At 36.7% G+C, this 12,481-nt stretch overlaps 1 protein-coding gene across 2 annotated transcripts in view; it reads left to right on the top strand.

Moving 5' to 3' along the window:
• The first annotated feature begins 954 nt into the window (after positions 1-954).
• Positions 955-12,481, top strand: part of bbs9 (Bardet-Biedl syndrome 9) — a 150,652-nt gene continuing 139,125 nt past the window's right edge. For both annotated transcript variants that reach the window (XM_032559326.1, XM_032559325.1), the window contains exons 1-6: positions 955-1,062; positions 2,269-2,391; positions 3,218-3,368; positions 5,381-5,445; positions 5,540-5,653; positions 12,065-12,239. In XM_032559326.1, coding sequence (XP_032415217.1) covers positions 2,280-2,391; positions 3,218-3,368; positions 5,381-5,445; positions 5,540-5,653; positions 12,065-12,239 — 617 coding nt within the window. In that variant the 5' untranslated portion in view covers positions 955-1,062; positions 2,269-2,279. The remainder of the gene's footprint in view (positions 1,063-2,268; positions 2,392-3,217; positions 3,369-5,380; positions 5,446-5,539; positions 5,654-12,064; positions 12,240-12,481) is intronic.

Below are 12,481 nucleotides of genomic sequence, written 5' to 3'. Positions count from 1 at the left end.
AAAAGTTTATCTGTCTTATTTCTATCTACATCTATTGAATTAAAGAAGCTGTTCTTTATTTATCTAAGGTATTTGCAGGCAATCTGCCTTCTATTTCAAGATCTTAAAATTTAGCAATACAACATAAAAAGTATAAAATTATATAAAATGCAGCATATTTTTCTGGAGTTTTGGTATAGGGGCTTTGCTACAAGTTATTTTTAATAGTTATTTTAAATAAATTTCAAGCATGAGATTATACTGTGGCAATAGGCAAATTTAATTAAGGACTTTTTACACATCTATAACAATAAGTAGCATTGTGGTTGGGGGGGGTTTTACTTGTAAAATTTTCTTTTAAATCTATCCAAAGATTTAAAAGAAAATCTTTGTTTTTTTTTGTAGTTTTTTAATAGATTTTCTTTTGTGTAAAAACTTGTGTACATAGAAGCCTACAACAATAGTGTTTTATTGTTTACACAATGCAACAAGCTTTTATTCCTACCTAAATGAGTGAGTTGTACACAGAATGGGGGGAAAAATAAAATAAAAGCAAGGCTTTTGATTCAAGCCAAGAACATGGATATGGAAATCTGTCTCAAGTCTTCAAATATTTTAATCTAATGAAACTACCTAAATTTTGTCTGCACTGCTTCCATTAAAAAAAAACAAATAAATGATCTAAAACCAGCCACTAATAGTTACATGGATCTAGAGTATGTTTTTTTTTTTTTTTTTAAGGACAAACGTGTCCTTTATCGACAAGCTGTGGTATATGACGTCTCAAGTGGCATTTACATTCGGATATTATGCTATGTTAAAGACATGGAATAATATATATATATGCAAATATATTGTCCTGAATGTATAATTTATAAAAACGCCAGAAATCTATATAGTCATTATTCAAATCAAAACTTACTTTCCCATGGACCCCTTGGTTTCCGTTCTTGCGCACTAACTGTTCTTCACCGTTTAGCGTCACTGTCATGACAACAAGACGATGGCTCCAAGCGAGAAGATGAGAAATGTGATGTTTGCGTGAAGCAGGAATAACGAACGAGGAGTAACGCTTCTGTAAAGGTTAGAAAATTGTGAAACATCCCCGAATGCTTGTTTTTCATGGCGGTAAATGCCGGTTATATTGGGAGACTTATCCTGACCTACTAGCTTATAGGCAGGGAAGTTGGATAGAGAGCTAATTAGCCGCGGCTAAGCTAAAGTTAAATCAGTCGGCTTGACGATAGCTCCCGTTCAGTTGTTCTGTCTCATGCTTAGTATTAAAGCGGACCCTGGATGTGTGTCATTAATTATTTTTATTGTTACAACACAAAAATTATGTTTCCCAAGCAAGAAACTGTAAATGAAACCAGATACCCTCAGGTGCGTTGGGCTTCCCCAGAGAGTATTCCAGAGTTGTTCTGAATTGTTTGAAGTTGATCCTTTAACAGTACTGTGCTGTTAATTATTGTAATTTTAGCCATTAACTACACATAAAATAGTGTTGTCATGGTTTCTTACAAGTCATTGAGACCCATATAAACAAAAGCTGATTGTTTAAGGTTATAACTTTCACGACATGATATGATATTAATGTTGCGCATATATTGTTTCCTTTGGATAATAAACATTTTGTTTTTATATCTGAACTGCTAAATAGTCTGCAGAACTAGATTTTTGTTTTCAAATACGTTATAGAAAAACAAGCATTGCTATACTCCATGTAAATGGTCCTAACTTCCAGTTATTATAAAACAAAAGCTCACTCATTTACTGTTTGTCTTTATCAAGTCTGTAGTTGCAAGCAGTTGAAATTAAGTGTGGTTGTTAGAATTGAAATAAAAGAAAAAGGCCTTTGTAGCTAATTTGCTTTAAAAGCCACTCGGGCTTTAAGGTCAGTGTGCTGAAGATAGGAGGGATTCTCTCTCTCTGGATTAACCGCCTGTTCCACCTGCTCAGCATTTATCAAGTAGAAAAGCTGCTTGCCCCCACCTAGTCGCCTCTTCATTCTCCTCCATGCTAAATGTTTGGGTCATGTGACTAACTGCTGTTATTACCTTAGTAGTGAGCAAAGATCCAAAGCTAAATCCTCTTCAGGGCAAAAGGGCTGACTCTGCATTGCTTATTCAAAATATTTCATTTCATTTGCTTAATCCTAAATGTTATATGTCCTCGTGTGAACTTTTTTTTTTTTTTTAATTAGAGACATTTCTATCTGCAGTGTAAAGACAAATGCTTGTTTCTCATATGCATTGATCAAGATTGCCCCCTCTGCTTTGCTCTGTCCAGTTGGAGGCGCCATGTCTCTTTTCAAAGCCCGTGACTGGTGGTCAGCTGCTCTCGGAGAGGGAGAGGAATTTGACCAGGGATGCTTGTGTGTCGGAGATGTGGACAACAGTGGTACAGGACATGGTCAGTTTGTCATGATGATCTTATCTTTACAACATGCTGACCTGAATGTAAACTTCTGTTGAGGTCACAAATAGTAAAATGTCTCTGGATTTCCCCCTCTCAACATATTTTCAAAGTTACATCAGTGTAGGTTTTGGTATCTACAAAAGTATCTTGCAAAAATATTCACAGCCCCTGAACTTTTCCACATTTTGTAACTTTACATCCATGGACTTATATGAATTTCATTGGAGTTTTATGGGATAGATGTATGTGCAGATTAATGCATAATAATAAAGTTGAAAAATGATACATGGTTTGCAAAATTTTTTAAAATAAAACTTTTATTTACCCTACGCTGAGTCAAGATTTGTAGAACCATGTTTTGCTCCAATAACATCTGCAAGTGGTCTGGGTTATAGCTCTACCAGCTTCATATTGTCAGAGACTGAAATTCCTGAGACTGAAACTTTGAAAAAGGACAGAGACAGAGAGCATCTTTAAAAATCAAATGATCTCATTTGTTTTTCAACTGGATTTTGGCCTGGACTCTGTCATTCTAAACCATGAATATAATTTGATGATAATCTTTCTAATGTAGCTCTGGCTGAATGTGGAGGGTACTGTGCCAAGTCTTCTGCATGGTTTCTTCCAGTATTGTCATCCATTAAGCTGTCGCTGTTAAAGAAAAGTGTATTAAAATTATGGTTCTGCCATGTTTCAAAGTCAGAGTGGTGTGTTCAGGGGGATATTTCTGCAGTTCCTCCAGAATCACCTTATAAAAGCCTGCCTAAATATAGTGAGTAGTAATTCCTGTTTCCCTTCTGTCTTATTAACTATCTTACAGACAAGATTGTTGTGGGCAGCTACATGGGGATGCTGCGGATTTTCTCCCCAAATGCCAATAAGCTGAGCGATGGTGGCACGGCTGATGCACAGCTCCTTGAAGTTCAACTTCAAAATGCCATTATTCAGGTGGAAGTTGGGAAGTTTGTCTCGTAAGTATTTACCTTGAACCCGGATCAAGTAGTAAAAAGGAACATGGGGTGATGCATTGTGTAGAATGTTTGCCTCACTTGTAGTATTTTCTTTTATTTTAGGGCAAACTTGCGGTTTCAGGACATTTATTTTGTGACTCGCATATCCAACTTTCATACATTGTTGTGTCTAATTTGAGTGAATCACAGTGATTAACGTTTGCATTTGCTAACTGAGTAAGTGAGAGCAATGCATCACTGAATGCTGGTCTTATGCATTTCTCCCTGCAGCCCCCATTGAATCAAGTCACAGGCATGGTTGAAAAATTTTGAAACTGTCAGAAATGTTGTTTTTCACAAGATTTACTGCTACAGAGCTGCTTTTGTCAAATACTTTACTCTCTGGGGCTTTATATGTCACCATACCTGTAAGTCGTTGTTGTTTTGATATTAATATTTTAAATATTGTTATTATTTGTTTTCTCTGTGTGTTTACTTTGATCATTGTGTATCGCCTAATGGTTTTATGCATGTTAATGTCTGCAAAACACTTTGTGTTACACTTACCTAAAGTTCTCAGATAAAGTTTGATTTACTGCTTGATACATATAAATGGGCATGAGATGCTTTTCCATATTTTCATACTTTCATACAAAAATCTCAATCGTATTTTCATCTGACTCGTATATGGTCATTCCTATACGAAACGTATTTTACCTCCCTTGCAGTCTTACTCAATGTGCGTAGTAGCAATATAAACTTTTGTTTTCATCCACCCCTATTATCAGAGTTCCAGAAATTGTAAACTTTGAAGCTGTTGCTCTGACTATAGATAGTCGGAGCAAAAGCTCTGACTAAGATAAAAACGGTTTGCGGTTATGAAAATCAACTTGCTTATGCTTAACAACTTGTTGTCATGTCTTGGTAAAAATGGGCCTTTATGTCACATTTATTGTTATTTGATTCAGATACTGTGGTGCTCTTGGAAAGTAAGCATACACTTTCTAACAATATGTCTTGGCTAATAGTAAATACAGTTGCTGATTTTTACACTTCAGAGTTGTATGGTGTTGTAAATACTTTAGATTTTTTACAAGAAATATATCAATATGTTGGCCTCAGACATAACTGTCAGATTTGCTTCCCTGTTTTGCCATTATTTTTGGTACTGCTACCTCACATGGCGTTTTTGTGGCTATGCAGGAACAGACATTTCTTGGAAAAGCTGTGGTTTATATCAAAGGCTTCCCACATCATCACATTGGGGGCAAAATCCAACTAAATCAGTCTGTTTGGAACATGTTATGTTTTTCAACATGTGGTTTTTTTTGAGACAACACTCTTCAGAGGCTGCAGGGCGTTTTGGAGGTTGTTGTTGAGGAATGCTGTGGAAGTCAGGCCGAGGTGGGCAGATGGTAAAATGTTTTGTTTCAGCACTGACAAGGTCAATTTTCAAGGGTTGGGATCCAAGTTTTACTTCCTTGTTGCCCCCACATGCAAAACAAATAAAGAGAAATAAAGAATTATTGAAAGTTAGAAAAGCTGCTTTTGCTTTGCTGAGTTCAAAAAGAGGACTTCTTTGTGGTTTTGTGGTGAACTATATAAAAAACTAGGATTAACTTCACTGGAATATCACCTACCACACAACTGTAAGCAGTGTTTAAAACAAAATGGACCAGCTGTTAAAGTAATTATTTTACAAGTGAATGTTAAAATAAGTCTGGATTCCATCCTGAGGCTGAAAACATGAGTTTTACCACAGAGGCAGGAAGCATCTGCCTTTCTGGAATATCTGAGGACAGAACTGCTGGCCCTGCATGTCTGTGCCTATTGTTAGAGACCTCTCTTATCCAACTTACAACTAACTGGAACTGTTTTGTTTGAATCTATCCTCCTTGACTCATGTCATTCAAGATTTGAGCTTCTAAAGATCAAAACATTGATCAATAACCACATATTTCAGTTTTTATTTTTTATTCAAAAGTGAGTATTTATGTAATTGCAATGATATTTTTCAATAAAATTCCTTTTAGGTGTTCAGACCTCCTTCATCTGGCTGTTCTTCACCCAAGGAAGCTGTCAGTTTACTCTGTGACAGGTAACAGACACTGTTCACATAGCTACTGATCATATAATTTTTGCCCTCCCCTGTTTAGTAAGCATATATTTTTTTTGTTTTCTTTGTTGCTCAGGTACTTCAGGGAATGTAGAACATGGAGATCAGTACCAGCTGAAGTTAATGTATGAGCATAACCTGCAAAGAACAGCCTGCAACATGACGTATGGCACTTTTGGAGGAGTCACAGGTAGTCACAAGATCTGCTTTGTATCCTTCTGGGTTGTAGTTGCCTGCTGAAGAAATGTCGGCACAACTTTTTGCTGTATGTGTATCCAGATTTTAACTCAAACTTTTTTCTGGTAGAGGGTAAAAGGCCGTGTCTTTATATTTACTGAGTACTTTCTCTTAAAATTTCCACTCCTACTTTTATTAAAACCAATTTAAATTTCAAACAATTAGAGAAGGATACAGATTTTTCCCCCCACAAATCATTATTTGCTTCCATGCTTTTGAATAAAATCAGATTTATTCAAAAGCATTATTCTAGCATTATTCTAAATTATTCTAATTTAATTAATCCTAAAATTAGATCTAGGCTCATAGCAGGTAGTTGGATATGTTACCAGTGTTTGAATGCATTATGCAAGTTAACGTCCTTGCAAACACGGTGTCCTGTAAAAGGGTTCATACAACTTGAGCTCTTACATTTTATGTCACAACCACAAACTTCAAGTTAATTTCAGTGGGATTTCATGTGAAAGATAATGCAAAGTGGTGCATAATTGTAAAGTTGAAGAGATCTTGCGTGAGAATGGTTTCAGCCTTATTTAGTCAGATTCCTCTGGGTAAACTCTAGCACTGCAACCAGTAGTCTTCATAAGTCACCTAATTAGTAAATAAAGTTGATCACTAAGAAAAGCTGAGGCAAAGTAGGGATAAAGTTGTGGAAAGCAGGACAAGATGATAAAACTAATACCAATCTTTAACATCTAACGGAGCACTGTTCAGTCAATCCAAAAATGGAACAATTGTGACACAAAATGCAAATTTACCAAGACATAGCCTTTCTCCCAGAGAATCAACAGAGATACTCATGATATTTCTGGAGGAGCTACAGCTCAGGTCAAAGAATCTGTAGACAAAACAGCTATAAGTCATACCTTTCAAAAATCCTGCCTTAGTGGAAGACTGGCAAAAGAAAACCAATGTAAATAAAAGAAGTAATAAGACATTCTTTTTGCAGTTTGCCAGAAGTCATATATAGGAGACATTTCAAATATAGGGGACATTTGAAAGAAGGTACTTTACTCAGATAAGACCAAAATTGAGTTCTTGGCTTACATGCTAAATGCTCTGTGTGTTGTAAAAGTAAGACTATAGATCACCCCCAGGATAGCACATCGTGTTGTAAGCATCATGCCGTGGGAATGCTTTTCTTCAGCCAAAACGAGGAAGCTGTTCAGAGTTGATTGGGACATGGATGAAAATAAACACAAGGTGATATACAGAAAACAGGAAGGGCTCAGTCGGGAAGGGCTCAGTCAAAGTCCAGAGTAAATGCATAAAAAAAAGATGTGGAAAGACTGAGTCTCTCAATCCAATTTGACTGTGTTTGAGATGTTTTGTGAAAAAAAAAAAGAGGCAATAATTTTAACCTCTAGATGTGCAAACTAAAGAGTCACGCTCTAATGTTGAATGTCCTGTATACTTTCCTTTATTGGAATAAATGTGCATGAGTGAGTCAGTGTGTGATGTGTGTGTTTCTATAAAAGGGGCTGTGACAGCACCTGACAAATGCATGAAAGTTTGAAGCTGTGTGCAAGGAGCAAAGGAGAGTGAGAGGGCACATACAACTGCTCCATCTTTAGTTCACCGGACTCTCGGAAAAACCAAGTAGGGGAAAGCCCTCAGTTAGTCAGCGCCCAAGGAAAACACACACACGGACATACACGTGCACACAGACGCACAGGGAACCCCCTTTAAAGTACAGAAAATGACCTTTTTAAATAAAGGCTTTATTGTCGAGGTGTGTGTGCGTGGGTGGGTGGGCGTGGGTGTGTGTGTGTGTGTGTATGAGGAGAGCTGTTGCCAGACACTGTGGCCTGGCATGATGAGCCCGTCATTCACTTTGTGTTTAGGGAGCCTGGGTGTGTGGGTGTGCATGTGTGGAAGTGTGTATTTGATTGATAGAAAGAGCAGCCTGGGTTCATTAAAACCAATACCTCAGCATTTACTCAAATCACGTGCGGCATGCATGCCACAAACCAATGAATGTGACTTTGTCTGTACGTACTTTCTGGTATTACAACACTGTGGAGCAGGTCTTGGATATGTCAACTGAGGTCTCGCACAAAATCAAGCTTTTATATGTATGAAGTGCATTTTCCCGTCCAGGCATGAAGCCCAGATTTCAAGCACTTTAAACCCAAGTAAATTAATCTAAATGGTATTTTCAGATAAACCCCATTAAAGTAATAACTTTGAGTCTGAAATTCAGGCATAAGCTCACAAACTATACATTTATTTTGATAATTATTTAAAGCAAAATCGATCAACAAAAAAATACACTGCCCCTTTCAAAACTAAAACCCTCCTCTTCTTTCCTGTGTGTTATTTCTCCACTAGATGGCAGTGAAACGTTAGAAGTTCAGTCTCTAATGAACGTTGTATGACTTAAATGAATGGGATGTTGTATTGCTTCTTGAAGGGGGATTCCCTTTTTTCTCCCCATCACTGCATAGAACTCATAGTTAAGCTGGAGAATAATCTTACATTAGCAGAAGTTTAACTTCTGTAATTTAAAATTCAAAACTCCACAAACATAATTTTACATGTCTTCTTAGCATTATTATATATATTTTTTCTTCTGTTGATCATAGTAGTTTGCAAAATTCTTAGCAGAAATTTAGAAATGGTGCAAAGACATTGTATATACATGTATACAATAACTTGTTGAATAACTATTTGTTGTTTCTAACATTGGTTGAATTAGGCTGCACAGTGGTACAGTTGGCAGCACTGTTGCCTTGGTTTATTTTCAATGTTCATGAGTTCTCTCCGGGTACTGCAGATTCCTCCCGCTGTCCAAATTAGGTTAATATCTCTCTAATTGCAATGATAAATGGGTATAGGCAATGGATGGTAAAATTACAAACACACTCCGTGATTAACAGACACTGTTGGGTTTCCTTTGATAGGTTACTGAACAGGAAAAGGTGCACAGAGCAACCAGAGAAACCTGGTACCTATAAATGTAATTTGTGTGACAGTGTGTTCAAACTGTGTGCCTTAATACGCAGAAGTTGGTGTGCGTGGGAATGTTTTTACAAGACGTGTCTGCTGCTACACGTGAGTGCGTCAGTGTGTGTGTGGTGGTCTATAGTAGCAGCCATTTAGCAGTGCTGTAGGCGCTGTAATAGCAGCTCTGCACTAATACAGCTCTAATGACTGAGCTGCCTCTGGGTTTGGGTCACATTCAGGCCACACACACACAAACCCCAAAGTACGGACCGGTCTTTACAAGCTTAGGTGAACGCACACACACATATATACACGTGCACACACATTCATGCACAAAAATAAAAAAGCCTGGGCACACACTCTGACATATACAGACAGTGTGTTTCTCACACACTCTCATGTTCTCACACAGAGGTGAGGCTCTGCCCTCTGCAGCGTGCAGCCAGCCTCTGTTCTTTGTTGGCGGCTCATTTTAACATTTCTTTTCAATAATACTAATAATACAGGCCTGTTTCCTCTACTGTGTCTGAGTTGTGGTGCCCTCATGCTAGGTACATGAGCACATTTGATATTATGGCAATGAGTTCTACCATTTCTCTTATTGATAAATAGGGCTGTGTCAAGTGGAGTACATGTTGTTCTTTTGCTGTTTTTTATCAGCAGACGCCTTATAAATCAGTAAGGTTCTTGTCTTGAAGGAAGATCTAATTCTCTTCCAGCTCAGGTCGTTGTGACCCTTTCTGGTTTGTTGCTCACATCTGGTGTTTTTTAAAAAGACCCTGATGTAATGAGGATTTTAAAAAAAAAAATCCTAGTAACATTTAATTTTAAGCTTTTGGTCTTTCCTCTTTTGGATATCATATTCAGCATTATATCATTATGTTCTTAGTTTATATTTAAACAAGAGCAATTAAATAAAATGTATCAGAATTAAAGCATGTACATTATCAGTCGCTAACTGTTGGATGTACTATTTAGTAGGATAATATATTTCAGACAGCATGAATTCAAACTCTGTTTGCCAGTAAGATATCTAGTTTGTTAGATAATTAGTCTTTTATTGTGATTTATAGACACACCTGAATTATGTCTTCGCTACCAAGATGCTAAAGCTTCGTTAATAAGGTTTTTGCTGATTGAAAAGTAAAGGCAAAGCAGAAAAAATGTGGGTGAATCGTTATAGATATTATCAATATTGTTGAGTCCTACTTTAAAGAGAATATTTGATGAGAATTTACATCATGTGTCACACAATATTCTGTATTTGAGTTTGAGTATTAATTTGCAAGCTTTAAAGTTTGTGTATATTGTTTGTCCTCAGCAACTCAAAAAATCTATCTTAATACACATCAAACACCAAGTTTATTTTATGAAATGTTTTATTTAAATGCTTTTCTCTAGAAATTCCAAAATATTAATAACTTTCAATATCCAATTAATACATTTCCAAACAAATTATACTGTACATTTTTTAATGTGCAACGTTTCATAAGACACTAAGAAAGAAATAGTATAAACTGAATTTTAGCAATGCCACATATTAGAGCTTAAATATGTAATTTAGAGGTTTTATTTATGCTGTTTCTTGGTATTAAGTGTTTTTTTTTTTACATTTTCTATTCCAAGAATAGAATGCGTAAAAGATGCAATACCGTTATGAAAAATAGCTTTTACTGATATAAGAGGTGGGTGACTTTTGCTTTTATTCAAATAAATCTGATTTTATGTAAGAGGCTACAATTACAGTCGGAACATGATTAGAAATAACACACAACCCCAGTGATGACAGACACTGTTAGCGCTACAGTTACCTCAGGCCTGTGTGTTTCCAATATTTTTCCACATTTGGAGTAGTCACACAGCAGTTATTTGAGACAGACATTTCATGCTCTTTTCTTCATGTATTTATTTTGTAAATGTTTCAAATATGCACACAATACACCCTCTAATACACGAATATTCAAGCATGCATGCCTTCCTCCTATATCTGCTGTTGTGCTCATGTGGTGCGGTTTCAAGGCCATGTCCTTGTGTGTGTTAACGGCCACCCTGAAAGACAACTCATCACTAACACACTCTCACTTGTTTACATGGCATAGGTGTGTAAGTGTGTGAAACCTTTTTCTGTCTAAATCCTTGGTGATGGATATCAAGTGTGCGTGTGTGTAGGTGTTGCGGTGTAGGAGGTTGTCTTCCTGACCTGTAGTTGATGGCAGTATGACTTTTAATAGCGCATTGAGGCCTAATTATAGTTCTGTGGCTCACGTAGCTCCACTGCTTTATGGCCATGCACGTGTCGGTGTGTTTTGTGAGTTAGGGCTTTGTAAATTCAACATCCTGCCATTCCTACTGAACACACACACGCGTGTGCACGCCTGCACTTAAACTCAGGTGTGTTGGCGTGTGGGGGTGGGTGTGGAGGTGTTAATCGAGATATCAGATTCAGTGTGGGGGGAAGCACACCTTACAGAACAAAACAGAACAGGGCTGAAATAAAACAGAACAATGCCAGTCATCCGGGGTTTGTCAGCTGCTGTAATGCAGAATATAAATCTAAACATTATTGTCTCCCATCTCACAATTGTTTTTCCTGCAAAGTTAACTCCTGAAGACAGTTGTTAGCACTGGATTTTACTGTGGTATCAGAATAAGGGAAGATAAATACTTGGGGTGCACCGATTGGAGTTTTCTGACTAGTCACCAATTACCAATCTTTTAAAAGCTTAACTTACTGATTCCAATTTTGGCTGATGCTGATTTTTTTGTCTGAAATGTTGGTATTTATTGTAAAAAAGTCATTGAGTTAGTGACAGTGAGGGGACTATTATTAACTGCAAACATGTAGATCTTGCACATGTAAGTATCAGCCAATTGCCCTCCCAAAATTAATCAGGTCCAAGTGCAGATGCACCCCATATTTTTCAGTCTTTTATTTATAAAAAAAAAAGAAAAATCAGATATTGTTCCTTACAATTTATCATAATAAATACAGTAAAGTTTGTGTTTGTAATGTTACACAGTGTAAAAAGTTTAATATATATGAATCCTGTTGCAATGTTTGGAAATTGCTCTCACATAGATACAGATATTTGAGAGGAATTTGACAAGTTCGACTTTTTAAATTCGAAGTAGGAAGTAAAAAAAAAAAAACATCCTAATTTTGTAAATCAATAAGAATCTGAATAATTCCTTTCAATGATAATGTTGACAGTGAAAGCAAAAAGTTCCTTTGAGTTTAAGTACAGGATAGAGAAAAGTGTTACTTTTGATATGTAGAAGTTATTTACATTAAAAGCTTTGGACTAAATAGCCTTTTTCACACTTTTCAAAAGTCAGTCTTTGAATGATATATTGCTTTTTTTCCTATAGTAGGAGTTTGAACCGTCTTCTGTGCGTTGTTCCCACTTTTCTCCATCAGGTCACCATTCCTTGTGCATCCAGTCTATGGATGGCATGCTGATGTTCTTTGAGCAGGACAGCTACTCTTTTGGCACGTTCCTTCCTGGCTTTCTGCTGCCTGGTCCGCTGGCCTACAATCCCAGAACCGACAGCTTCCTCACCGTGTCTTCTGCACGCCAGCTTGAAGGCTACAAGTAGGTTTATTCTAAAAAGCAACTGTGATGCATCTGCTGGCAACAGTTTTTTTCTGGAAATCTAACTAGTGAATAAATCCACCTCTTTATATACAGAAATGACCTGTAACTGACAAATATTTGCCATCTTAAACATTGAGGTTAAACAATTTCATAACTATTCAAACAGTGTTGTAATAGAGAAAGTCATGGCTAATATTATAAGCTTTGCCTTCCGTGAAGTCATTTATTTTTACTATAAA

Source organism: Xiphophorus hellerii, chromosome 3, assembly GCF_003331165.1.
Source record: "Xiphophorus hellerii strain 12219 chromosome 3, Xiphophorus_hellerii-4.1, whole genome shotgun sequence".
Lineage (NCBI taxonomy): Eukaryota > Metazoa > Chordata > Actinopteri > Cyprinodontiformes > Poeciliidae > Xiphophorus > Xiphophorus hellerii.
The sequence above is the reverse complement of the archived record's forward strand: the minus strand, read 5'-3'. Positions and strand labels throughout refer to the sequence as shown.